At 33.2% G+C, this 14,840-nt stretch overlaps 1 protein-coding gene across 1 annotated transcript in view; it reads left to right on the forward strand.

The window, feature by feature from the left end:
* The first annotated feature begins 414 nt into the window (after positions 1 to 414).
* LOC122755070 (mitochondrial import inner membrane translocase subunit TIM16-like) overlaps positions 415 to 14,840 on the forward strand; it is a 59,489-nt gene continuing 45,063 nt past the window's right edge. Inside the window, 2 exon segments of the mRNA XM_044003449.1 lie at positions 415 to 430; positions 4,497 to 4,654. Coding sequence (XP_043859384.1) covers positions 415 to 430; positions 4,497 to 4,654 — 174 coding nt within the window.

Consider the following 14,840-nt stretch of genomic DNA (forward strand, 5'->3'; position numbering starts at 1 on the left):
TCTTATCTGAATGGGGAAAAATAAGCCAGTGCCCAATGATTGGTGAATTTATTTAATTTACTCAAACTGTCTGCAACTTGTGCTTGGCCCTTGTTTCAGCTTGTCTTATAGTAGTTAGGAGGGAAATGTGCTACTCTCAAGGCCTTAAATATACTTAAATGCAATTAAGCCCAAATAATATACACTCTGAGGGGAAATTGTTGCTCAGTCCAAGTCACTAAAACTGATTATTTTTGTTGGAAAAAAAAGATACCTCATCTGTGGACAGAACTGTTCTTTCTTGCTACACAGTTGAAAGAAGCACTTGTCTTCATGTCAAGAGGAACATCCTTTGTTATATATCCGTCAACTAGTCAACACTCATTTTTCCACTAACTCAAATTTGTGACTAGAGTAAAATGTGGGCTTGAGGTCATGGGTGGGGAGAAAGGTAAGTCAGGAGGCAATGAATACAAACTAGAAGAACATGAGTGAGATTTGATGAACTATTCTCCAGAAATGATTAGTTGAGCAGTATCTATACAGGTTGACGTATGAAGGAAATATTATTTACACATAGAAACTTGACCAGGGACAGTTTTTTTTTAAATTTTAAAACAATCCAGCAGTGCTAAATTGTGATAAACCTTAAGAATAAAGATGGTGTTTATGATCTATCTCATTCTAAGTCTCTGAAAAATAGTTTAGAAATGAGATTCACTCATAAAGCATATGGTGTCAGCAGTTTGGAACACTTAAATAGATCTTACAGAACACCTAGAAAAATTCAGCATGAAATAGAAACAAAACCTAAAACAACTCCACAAAGTGCAATGTCAATGTATCTCAGTCCATCTATTACTTTGCCTTTATTGCCTAGAAACCACTACTGAGAGACTTATAAAAGCATCTATGACATCACTTTAAGGCTATTTTACCATGTCTCCAAGGAACAAATTTCCTTTTAAGATACAAATGAAGGCTTACTGGAAAATGAGCAGAGCTGAGAAAAGATCTGACAGTTAATCAGCACATTATGGTACTCTGTACAGGGCACCCACTGACATTAGAGGAGAAATCTAGTGGGTTTTGAAGATTGGTTGTATAGTGACAATTGGTGAAAAGAAGACCTGAGCATATGAAGCACTGTGCAGAAAAAGTCTTCATTTCTCTCACTTGAAAAGAAAAGGAAATGAAGAAATGCTCATGAAAATGATGACACTACATACACATTAAACATGTCAGGACAGAAAATAAACTTACTGTGTAACCATGAGTAAGTCATAAAACTTTTTTGAGTCTTATTTTTTTCTTCTTTAATGATGTCTATTGCATCCACCATACCTCAGAAGATGGTTGTGACACTCCAATAGGATAATGAAAATAAAATGATTTGCAAACTTATATGAATCATTCTGAACTTTTCATTGAGATTAAAATTAAAATTATTATTAATAGTATTAGTGCTAATTTTGCTAGTTTCTCATCTTTATGATCAATTGAGTTCAAAGGAAAATAATTCTATCATATGTCACTGTCATTGCTATTCCTTTATATTAAGTAATGTATAGACTATTACTGAACAAGTTGCTAATTTCTTTTTTTTTTTTTTGGTGAGGCAATTGGGATTAAGTGACTTGCCTAGGGTCACACAGCTAGTAATTGTTAAGTGTCTGAGGCCGGATTTGAACTCAGATCCTCCTGAATCCAGGGCCAGTGCTCTATCCACTATGCCACCTAGCTGACCCCCCCTTTTTTTTTTTAGTTTCCCAAGTTTTATTGCAATACTGTGAGTGATCACAGGGAGAGAACCAGAATAGTGGAAAGGTATCTCTCGCTAATTATTTTTTATCAAATGAAAGTGCTAGGATGAAAGCTGTAGATTCATGGAAAAGATCTTTGGAACAACTTCAATATCAAACATAACAATTATTATTCCTCTTTCTATTTTCACATGGTGTTGTTTTTCCCTCTAGGCACCAATATTTTGAGAGCTTTTATTTCATAAAGGTTAGAAGTTATTAGTGTTTGGTATGGGAATATCTATTAAAATGTTATTTCTATTTTTTCATTTATTGTTATGCCTGAATAATCATTAGTGCTATCACCATCACAACTATCATTATCATCACTTCTACTATCACTACCACCTCCACCATCACCATTGTGAATATTATCTCCCACTAATGATTTTATTAAGACTTTACTACACTTGTGTTCATTATTGAATAAGAGATCTTAGGTAAGACGTACAAAATTTGAAGATAGTTCATTGGAGGGGATAAAAAGAATTGGCCAACAACACTTTAAAATGTGATGGATCTATATGACTGAAATTATGACATAATGTAATCCCTTTTAGATTTTAGAAGGAATGATTTACAGGTTTAATATGCCCACATGAAGATTCCCCACAGAGATTTCAGACTTACATTGATGGGCCCAATTTGTCTGGGATAAAATAAAGTGATGGGATTGGGGGAGAAATCTCTTAAGTTCCTTTCAGCTATAAATCCTGCAATTCAATTACTTAATAGTTGATAAAACCAGATGGTTTGAGTTATGGTAAGTTGTTCTCCTCACTGAGCAAATTACTTGGGTTAAAACTATGAAAGGAGACAATTTAGTTCTTGATTGTGTAGGATATGAAAACCCATAATATGTTATCAAAGAATGTTTAGAAATTTTTTTCCCCTCTGGATATTCTCCAAAAGATAGATATCTACTTTCTTAAGCATGCCCTACCTCCTGTCTAGAAGTTGACTTTTGAGGTCTCTATGAGCCTGTAAATTGCTATGCCATCACTTCTTCAAAGTAGAGTGAAGCAAAATCACTACTGGCCTATTTTGCATCTCAATGAGCCATATTATAATTGACTGGATGAAATTATGAAACAAATCTTGCCTTTTCTAACGCTCATTCAAAGCCCTTGAGGAAAAAGATGATGTGTCATAACTCCATAATTTCTTTCATTGGCTCTATTCACAAAATAAGCACTACAAATATTGAATGAATCAATGAATGATTTTTTTTTGAAGAGTAGTGTGAAACTGATTTTGTCACTAATTTTCTTTAACTGATTTTCTAGTTCATTAATTAAATGATATATCTACTATGTTCTCAGTGTTCTATTTGATGATTTTTTATAGATTTCTAGTAATTGAAATTTAATTGTTTCACTTTCTTCCTTCTAAAATTAAATAAATAAATAACCTGGATTTTTTTTTTTTAAGTTTGAGAATATGCCCTGGAAATGTCAATATCAGGAATGTGATGTTTGTTAGAAAGTAAAATAAGGAAGTGACAGCCAAACTATTTTGGTCTGATCAGCCAATTCAAAAGTTTGAGTTTCCTGGAGTATATTATTTCTTTTGACATGCCAAGGGATTGCTATGGATGTGCTAAAGAGTCAGCTTATCCCTTGATCCATAATACACTTTTCAGTGTCCTTATGAGCACATTCACAATTTTAAAAAGACTGTAGGGTTATAAAAAGGGATAGATCATTCACCATGCTGCATATATTAAAAGCCACAGCTGTTTATAGAAATTTAATTTGTGGTTTAATACTTAGCTAAAAATGATGAATAAAAGGATTACCTTGAGACTTGGGAATTCTTAGCTCTAAAATAAGATATACCATGTCAAGTGAATGTCTTTGTGAAGGTCAGTGTTTAGATCTTATCTCTTCCATTTCAAGCATTATATAAACACCACAGTTAATAATGTCAAGTATATATCGTGGCTTCCATGAACTTGTTAAAGCCCCCCTCCCAAGAGAGGATTGCTTATGGAGAGGGATAGGAGATGGAGGAGACCACCAGGCTAAAGTTTCCATTAATATTCTATTATATGTGTATCACTCCTAGTGTCAAATTCCTTGATACTGTGAAGTGGTTCAACACCAGAACCTTATTTGACTTTATCAGTGGAAATGACAAAGTCTCTTTCCTTCCCCACTTTCATTTTCAATTTAATAAGTGGAATAGACAGTAAGAGAAGAAACATTGAGGTGAATTTGATGTACTCACATAAACTAGAAAAGGGGAAGAAAGGATAAATAATATTAAACAATATATGACATGCATATATGTGTGTACATATATACATACATATGCACATACATATACATAAGTACATACACATATATATGTATGGGTATATATATGTGTGAATATATACATATATATATACAGAAAATAAATATATTTACAATGAGTTGAAATGAGGGGTTTGAACTATTTTTAGCTGAATAAAAACATCTGCAGGGGTAATGATTTAAAGGATGAAAACAGTAAAAAAAATAATACTTAAATGAGGTAAGTATGGAAACCACATCAATCATATTTAAAAGTATAGTGGGCCAAGACGGTGGAATAAAGGGATCATTCTGGCAGAACTTTCCCAAAATTTCCCTCCAAACAATTTTAAAATAATGCATTAAATAGAATTCCAAATTGGCATAACCAAAAGGTCAGCTTAAAACATTTTTCTGCTTCACCTCATAAAAAATGTAGGAGTTTGGCAGGAGACAATATTTTTGGCACTGGTATGGGGACTGACTGGTAATACAGCAGAGTGGACACAACAGCATCTCTTGATTTTGAAAGAGACAGGACTGACAACAGTAACCAACACCAGTAGTAGCATTAGGACAACTTACTGCTCAGAGAAAGTAAGGCAATTAGATATCTGATCAAAAAAGACTACAGGGAATACCTGTGTGGGCAACAGGTACAGGGCTTGGTACCATTTGACAAATCCATTGTCTGTTATTGAGTTCTGGGTCTCAAATCCAGAGTTCAGAATAGTGTTTATGGTTACTAGAGAGCAGAATCAGGAGACCTAGATGCTGAATAGAATTCCATGGTAGAGAAGGAGCAGAGGCCCTGGTGTTTGGTGTCAGTTGCAGTGTGTAGAGGAGTGATAGCACCTGAATCTCAAGGGAAGAGGGGCCATTCTTAGGTAAGGTTAAGAATTCAGACCAGAAGAGTAGTGACTAAACCTCTCCCCATATCACAAAATTTTGGAAGTACCCAACTTACAGCCTAACCAGAATTGCTGTAAAAAGAGCAAAACAAAACAAAACAAAAAACCTATAGGTTGAGACATTGACCTCCTTACCTCTTGAGCCTCTAGAGGTGAGCAGACACCAATTCAATCTTTGAAATTACATATTATTTTATTTTATTTATTTATTTTTAATCATAAAAGTATTTTATTATTTTCTAGTTACATGTAGAGATAGTTTTCAACATTTGTTTTTAAAGGATTTCTAGTTCCAATTTGTTTTCTCCATCCCCCCCCTTCCTCTCCCCTTCCCAAGACAGCAAGAAATCTGATATAGATTATCTATGTACAATCACGTAAAACATATTTCTGAATCAGTCATGCTGTAAAAGAAGAATCAGAACAAAAGGGAAAACAGAAAGAAACAGAAAAAAAGGAGAAACAGTATGGTTCAATCTGCATCTAGATTCCATAGTTCTTTTTTTCTGGATTTGGAGAGCATTTTCCATCATGAGTCCTTTGGAACTATCTTGGACCATTGTATTGTTGAGAAGAGTCAAGTCCATCACAGTAGATCAACACACAAGATTGTTGATACTATGTACAATGTTCTCCTGGTTCTGCTCATTTCACTAAACATCACTTCATACTCCTTCCAGGTTTCTATGAAATCCACCTGCTCATTGTTTCTTACAACACAATAGTATTCCATTACATTCATATAACACAACGTATTCAGCCATTCCCCAATTGATGGACATCCCCTCAATTTCCAATTCCTTGCCACCACAAAAAGAGCAGCTATAAATGTTTTTTGTACATGTGGGTCCTTTTCCCTTTCTTATGAACTCTTTGAGAAAAAAGACCTAACAGTGGTATTGCTGGGTCAAAGGGTCTGCACAGAAAATAAAGCCCAAAATGAAAAAAAATAGGCTCAAATGGAACAAAAATGAAAAAATAATAACTAATCATAAAAAGTTACTGTAGTGACAGGGAAAATCAATTCACAAACTCTGAAGAAGACAACATATCTAAAAGTACAGCCTCAAACAATGTGAGTGGACAAAAGTCTAACAAGAATTCCTAAGAAAATCAGGAAATAATTTTTTAAAATAATAAAAGCATTTTAATATTTTTCAGTTACATGTAAAGATAGTTGTCAACATTTGTGTTAATAAGATTTTTAATTCCAAAATTTTCTCTCTCACTCTCTTCCCTCTCCCCACCTCAAGACAGAAAGCAATCTGATATAGGTTATATATGTACAATCACATTAAACATATTTCTGCATTAGTCATGTTGTGAAAGAAAAATCAAAACACAAAGGAAAATCCTCAAAAAAGAAAAAACAAAACAAAAACAAAAGTAAAAACATTATAATTCAATCTGCATTCAGAATCCACAGCTCTTTTTTCTGGATGGGGAGAACATTTTCCATCATGAGTTCTTTGGAATTATCTTGGATCATTGTATTCCTAAGGAAAGCAAAGTCTATCACAGTTGATTATCACAAACTGTTGCTGTTACTATGTATACTGTTCTCCTGGTTCTGCTCACTTCACTCAGCATATTTCCAGGTTTTTCTGAAATCCATGTGCTCATCATTTTTTACAGCACAATAGTATTCCATTATATTTATATACCACAGCTTGTTCAGCCATTCCCCAATTGATGGGCATTCCCTCAATTTCCAATTCTTTTCCATCACAACGAGTGGTGCTATAAATATTTTTGGACATGTGGGTCCTTTTCCATTCCATTTATGATCTCTTTGAGATATGGACCTAGTAGTGGTATTACTGGGTCAAAGGGTATGCACAGTCCCACAGCCCTTTGGGCATAGTACCAAATTGTTCTCTAGAATGGTTGGATCAGTTCACAACTCCACCAATAATGCATTAGTGTTCTAATTTTTCCACAGCTTCTCTAACATCTATAATGTTCTTTTTGTGGTCATATTAGCCAATCTGATAGGTGTGGGGTAGTACATCAGAGTTGTTTTAATTTTCATTTCTCTAATCAATAGCGATTTAGAGCATTTTTTCATATGGCAATAGATAACTTTAATTTCGTCATCTGAAAAGAGCCTGTTCATATTATTTGGACTTGGGGAACTACTTGCATTCTTATAAATTTGATTTGGTTCCCTATATATTTTAGAAATGAGGCCTTTATCAGAAACAATGGCTTTAAAAATTGTTTCCCAGCTCTCTGCTTCCCTTCTAACTTTTCCTGCATGGCTTATGTTTGTACAAAACCTTTTTAATTTAATATAATATAAATCATTCATTTTACATTTCATAAGATTCTCTGTCTCTTTTTTGGCCATAAATTGCTCTCCTCTTTATAGATCAGAGAGGTAAACTCTTTCTTTCCCTCCTAATTTACTTATTATATCACTCTTTATGTCTAAATCATGTACCCATTTTGACCTTACTATAATATACAGTGTAAGATGTTGGTCTATGCCTAGTTTCTGCCATACTATCTTCCAGTTTTCCTAGCAGTTTTTGTCAAATACTGAGTTCCTATCCCAGAAGCTGGAGTCCTTGGGTTTATTGAACAGTATATTACTATAGTCATTTACTACTGTGTCTCCTGTGCCTAACCTATTCCATTGATCCTCCACTCCATTTCTTAGCCAGTACCTAATAATTTTGATGACTGCCACATTATAGTATTGCTTCAGATTTGGTATAGCTACCTCACCTTCCTGTGCATTTTTTATTAGTTCCCTTGATATTCTTGAACTTTTGCTCTTCCAGATGAATTTTGTTATTATAGGAAGTAATTTTTAAAGAAGAAAAATAATTCTAAAATCAAGTAAAAAAAGTAGAAAAAAATTGGAAAGGAAATCAGAGCAAAGAGAGAAAATTATGAAAACAGAATTAACAGCTTTATAAAAAGAGACACAGAAATACCAAAAATAACTCTTTGAAAGCAGAATTGGCTGAATGAAAAAAAAATGATAGAAAACTTCACTGAAGAAAATAAAATCTCAGGGCAGATAGGTGACACATTGGATAAAGAACTGGCCTTGGATTCAGGAGGACCTGAGTTTAAATCCACCCTCAGACACTTGACACTTACTAGCTGTGTGACCCTAGTCAAGTCACTTAACCTTCATTGCCCTGCCCACCCCACAAAAATGAATGAACTAGTGAGGGTATCACTGCCAACCCTTTAAAAAAAGAAAAAGAAAAAAGAAATTCTCAAAAAGCAGACTTTGCCATATGGAAAAGGGATTTAAAAAAAACTCACTGAAGAAAAGAATTAATTAAAATATTATTGGTGAAATGGAATTTTATAGCACAATGGGACATGAAGAAACAAGAAGAGAAAGTAAAAAGGAGAATAGAACAAAGAGAAAATAGCTAATAAAAAATACTACTTGCTTGGAAAAGAGAAAATGGAAGATAAATTTAGTCTCATTATACTCTCTGAAAGCCATGATAAACAAACAAACATCATCTTTCTTTTTTTATTTATAAAATTATTTTATTATTTTCCAGTTATATGTAGAGATAGTTTTCAGTATTTGTTTTTATAATATTTCTAGTTTCAAATTTTTCTCCCTCCACCCTCCCCAAGACAGCAAGTAATCTGATATAGGTTATATATGTACAATCACATTAAACATATTTCTGCATTATTCATGCTGTGAAAGAAGAATCAGAGCAAAAAGGAAAAACCTCAAAAAAAAAAAAAGAAAAACAACAGCACCAAAAACAAAAGAAATAGTATGGTTGAATCTGCATCCATATTCAAAAGTTCTTTTTTTTCTGGATTTGGAGAACATTTTCCATCATGAGTCCTTTGAAACTATCTTGTACCATTAGATTGCTGAGACGAATCAAGTCTATCACATTAACATCATCTTAAAAGAAATTATAAAAGAAACATGCTCAAACATTTCAAAATAGGGTAAAATTGAAAAGAATCAACTTATCACTTCCTGAAAACAGACACAAATATAAACATTTCTTAAAATAGTAAAATTTCAGAACTCTGAGGTCAAAGAGAAAAGAATTCTGTTATTTTCAGGAACACTTAAGATATATCTTGAAGCAATAAAAGGGGCACAAATTTTGGAATAGGATATCCCAGAAGTTAAAAGGACTAGGATATTAACCAAAATTAACCTACAAAGTGAAACTGACTGTAATCCTTTGAGGGTAGGGGAGATGTACAGGTAATGAATACATGTCTTCCAAGAATTTCTGATGAAAATACTGTAGCTGAATAGAAAATGTGATATTCAAACACAAGATTAAAACAATGCAAAAAATGAGTGAAATATCATGAGGAAACTATTAAGATTAACCTTTATAATTCCAAGTGGGAAAGTGATGCACATAACCCCCAAGAACTTTAGCATGATTAGAACAATTAGTCATCTACTTAGAAGGCATGTCTGTAAATCTATTCCACTGAGCTGATCTCAAAAGAAAATAGGATGAGCTTTTAAAGAGGGGTGGTCAGGGAGATGGGGAAGAAGGAACAAGACAGAAGATAATTATATCACATAAATGAGGCTTATGAAGAATAGTTTTAAGAAGGAAAAGGGACGGAGTTAGCAATTATTTATACTTACTTTTATATTAATTGCTTAAAAAAGTGAGGAATATATAAATAAAGTTCATCTTGATATAGAAATCTATCTTATCCAAAAGGGAACTATAAGGGGAAGAGGCTAAGAGAAAGGGGTGGATCATAAGAGAAAGGGCAGATTAAGATAAAGGCAGTGGTCAGAAACAAAGCAGATTTTAAAGAAAGTGGGAGAAAAACATAGAGATAGAAACAGAGAGATACAAAGATAGACAAAGGCAAAGACAGAGAGATAAAAGAGACAGAGAGAAAGACACACATATATGAGAGAGAATGGAGTAGAGAGAAATACAGACATAGTTGTGAATGTGGATGAGATGAAACAATCCATAAAATGGAAGTGGATAGAAGAATGAATTTGAAGCCAGAATTCAATAATATGTGGTGTACAAGAAACATACTTGAAAGAGAAAGACACACACAGAGTTAAAATAAGGGGCTGAAGAAGAATCTGATCTTTCAGTTGAAGTAAAAAAGAAATCTAGAAGCAAACATGAACTCAGATAAGTAAAAGTACAGATAGATCTAATTAAAAGAGACAGTAATAGAAAATATATTTGCTAAAAGATACCATGGACAATGAAGTAAAATCAATACCATATATATATGTGTGTGTGCGCGTGTGTGTGTATGCATATGTATATGTGTATTATATATATGTATGTATATATATCCATATTATTAGAGGAAATATTAGATGAGTTATAAAAGAAATAGTAAAAATATACTCGTAGAGGAACTCAATTTATTACTCTCAGAATTAGACAAGGTGAACTAGAAAATAAATAAAAAAGAATTTAAGGAAATGACTAGACTTCTAGATATAATATCTGTCTAGAAGAAAATAAATGGAAAGAGAAAGAAAAATATGTTTTTTTAATATGTGCCTGGCACCTTCACAGTAATTGACCATCTATTTACATCATGTAAAGTCAGGGCAGGATTTATATGTCTAGTTCAAGGATGAAAGGGCAGATCAATAAATTGGACTTGCAACTAAAAGAACCAGAAAAAGAATAAAATGTCCCCAATTAAATACCAAAAGAGATATTCTGAGGAATAAAGAAGAATGCAATTAAATTGAAAGTAAAAAAAAAACACTAATATATAAAAACTGGAACTAGATTTATGGGGAAAACAAATATCTATCTACATATATATATATATATATATATGTGTGTGTGTGTGTGTGTATGTATGTATATATATGCATACATACACACACACACACACACACATATATATATATATATATATATATATATATAATGAGAACCAACCCCCTGTTGAAAAAGCATTAGATGACCTTTCTCATCCCAGCATCTGGAAATCACTTCACAATTCATAGACCACCTTCAAGTCATGTCAATCAATGGACTTTAATGCTACCAGCCAATTACCTTGGAGCTGTGTGTGGTGACTGCCCCTCTTCCTGTCCTGCAGGAAGCTTCTACTCAAACAGACAAAAACTGTCAGGGAAAATTGGCCAGATATTCTAGAAGCAGAATGTAAAATAGAAATTGAAAGAATCCACCAATCACCTCCTGAAAGAGAACCCAAAAGGAAAACCTCCAGGAATATTATTGCCAAATTTTAGAACTCACAGGTCAAGGAGAAAATATTACAAGCAGCTAGAAAAAAGGAATTCAAATACTGTGGAGCTACAGTCAGGATAACACAATATCTAGCAGTTTCTATATTAAAGGACTGGAGGGCATGGGGTATGTTATTCCAGGGGGCAAAGGAACTGGGACTACAACCAAAAAAATCACCTACCCAGCAAAATTGTGTGTAATTTTTCAGGGTAAAAATAGGACTTCAATGAAAAAGAGGACTTTCAGGCATTTGTGATGAAAAGACCTGAACTGAATAGAAAATATGACTTTCAAATACAAGACCCAAATACAAGAAGCATAAAAAGGTAAACAGGAAAAATAAATCATGAGGGATATTAAAAGGATAAACTCTTTACATTCCTATATGGGAAGATAATACTTCTAACTCATAAGAACTTTCTCAGTATTAGGGAAGCTGAAAGGAATATACTTAGAGGGCACAGTTGTGAATTTAATTTGAAGGGATGATATCTACAAAACATATATTTTTTGTTTATCTTTGTTTTTGGTGGGGCAGGAAGGGTGGGGTGCTTTATGTCTGGGGCCAGATTTGGGCTCAGGGCCCCCTGGGTCCAGGGCTGGTGCTTTGTCCACTCTGTCACTTCTCTAACTCATGATGACATCTTTAAAATAAAGTTATGGGGTAAGAGGAATACGCTGGATGAAAGGGAATGGGAGAGATGCAATGTGGTAAAGCAGCTCACTAAAAAGAAACAAAAAAAGCTTATGGAGTGGAGGAGAAAATGGGGATGGAGTGGGGGAGTGAGTGAGCCTTATTCTGATCAGAATTAGTTCAGAGACTGAATAACATACACACTCAAGTTGGTATAGTAATATATTTTGCCCTGAGGGAAAGTGGGAGAGAAGCAGATGGGGAGGGGTGGGGGAGACCAGCTGTAGGAAAGCTAGGTGATGCAGTGGATAAAGCACCAGAACTGAATTTGTGAGGAACTGAGTTCAAATCCCCCTTCAGATGCTTGAATACTAGCTGTGTGACCATTGGCAAATCACTGAACCCTCATTGCCCTGCGAAACAAACTCAAAAACCAAACCAAACAAAAAAAAAAACTATATCAATAACACAAGATAAAGAAATGGAAATAATAAAAATTGACAATGAAACAAAATTTATTTTTTTGCATTTGATATGGTAATGTACTTAGAGAACTCTAGATAATTAACTGATGAGCTAATGGAAACAATTAACAAATTTAACAACATTTCAGAATATAAAATACAACCTCACACATTATTAAATTTTCTGCTTATTACCAAAAATTTAGGAAGATGTATAAAGGTAAATTCATTTTCAAATAACTATAGAGAGATTAAAATATTTGGGACTGTACTTTCCATGATACATCCAGGATCTATATGTTCATAATTAAAACATCTTCATACAAATAAACACAGATCTAAATCATTGGAGAAATATAAATTGTTCATGGGTAGGCACATTCAATAAAATAAAAATGACATTTCTACATAAATTAATTTATTCAGTGCCACACCAATGAAACTACCAAATAATCACTTTATGGAGCTAAATAAATTACAGAATTTTACTTGAAAAACAGAAGATGATGGGGCAACTTGGTGGCACAGTGGATAAAGCAATGGCCCTAGATTCAGGAGGACCTGAGTTCAAATCTGGCCTCAGATACTTGACACTTACTAGCCATGTGAAACTGGGCAAGTCACTTAACCCTCATTGCCCCACACCACCTCCCCCCAAAAAGATGATGAATATCAAGGGAATCAAGTAAAAATAGTTGAAGGAAGCCAAGCAGTACCAATTTTCAAACTATATTACCAAGCAGTAATCACCCAAATAATCTGGTACTGGATAAGAAATAGAATTGATCAGTGAATTATATGATGTATATTATATATAGAAGTAAATTACTATGGTAATCTAATGTTTGATAAACCCAAAGATCCAAGCTATTGGCACAAGAATAAACCATTTAAGAAAAACTGCTTGGAAAACTGGAAAGTATTCTGGCAAAAACCAGGCAAGACCAACATCTCACATCATATACAAAATTAAGGTCAACATTTTTACATGATTTAGATGTAGATGATGAGAAGAAAAGCACATTACATGATCATAGGAAAAAATACTGATCAGATCTTTGGATAAGGAAAGATTTTATGACAAATAAAGAGATAACATCATTGGAAGTAAAACAAACAATTTTGATTACATGAAAGTAAATAGATATTGCACAAATAAAATAAACACAGCTAAAATTTGAAGAAACACAGAAATGTGGGGAAATAATTTATAGCACGTTTCTCTGAAAAAAAGCCTAGTTTCTTAAATATATAGGGAACTAAGAAAACTTTATTAAAAATAAGAGCTATTTCTTAATTGACAAATGGTCAAATCATATGAACAGGCAACTTTCAGGGGAAACCAAAAATATCAATATTACATGAACGTTTTTCTAAATAATTAACAATTAGATAACTAAAAATTCAGCCTACTTTGAGGAGCCACCTAACATGTATCAGATGCGATAACATGAAAAAGAAAAATGACAAATGTTGCAGTGGTTGTGAAAAAATAGAGTGAATAATGCCCTATTGGTGGAGCTGTGAATTGGTCTAAATGGAGACCAGTTTGCAACCAAGTTGCAACAATTTGCAACTACTTCATCTATCTACAAAAAAGATAAGAGAAAAAGGACCTATATATTAAAAAATATTTATAGCAGCTCTCTTTGTGGTTGAAAAAGAATGAACAATGTGTATATGATTATGATGGAATATATATGTATATATGCATACACACATATACACACAGAGTCATGTCAAACATCCATGTACTACCTATGTTGCACTCCCCCAAAAGCAAGAATAGTAAGGAAAGTGAAAAAAGTATATTTCAATACACACCCTAGAGTCCATCAATCTTTCTCTGAATTTGGATAAAATTTTTCATTTTACTTTAGAATTGTAGAGAATCTAATATTGGTCAGGGTAGCTAAGTTTTTCACAGTTGACTACCATTATAATATTGTTGTTACTGTGTACAATATTCTCTTAAATTTACTTACTTCATTTTTGTCAGTTCATATATATCTTGCCAGGTTTTGCTGAAAAAAATCCCCTTTTTTAACAAAATTTCTTACATTAAAATAGTATTTGATCATAATCATATAAACAGTTTGTTCATTCACAGCTCCCCCATTCATCTGAAGGGTTCAAAACTGTTATTTAATACTTTTTCATGATACTCTCCTCTTAGGTTTTAGTGACAATACTTTCTCCTAGTTTTATTATATATAAAATGGCACATTGTAGGTGCTAAATAACTACTTGCCATCTTGTCTTTACTATTATATTGAAGGGGGGAAATGATGATGAAAGTTACTATTACAAGGAAACCTGGAAAGAAATGTAAAGCTAAAATAATTGGTAAGACTTAAAATCTCTTATCAATGGAATGAACAAGGAGAATAATGATGATGCATACTCCCCATTTCCTACAAGAGATATTGTGGACTCAGAATGTAGATTGAAAAGTAAACTTTTGGTTTTGACCAATTTTCTTACTTGTTTTTTAGACTATCCATTTCTGTCATAAAATGTGTTTTCCTTTTCTGGGAGAAGTAGAAGGTT

This window comes from Dromiciops gliroides, chromosome 4 (assembly GCF_019393635.1).
Source record: "Dromiciops gliroides isolate mDroGli1 chromosome 4, mDroGli1.pri, whole genome shotgun sequence".
Lineage (NCBI taxonomy): Eukaryota > Metazoa > Chordata > Mammalia > Microbiotheria > Microbiotheriidae > Dromiciops > Dromiciops gliroides.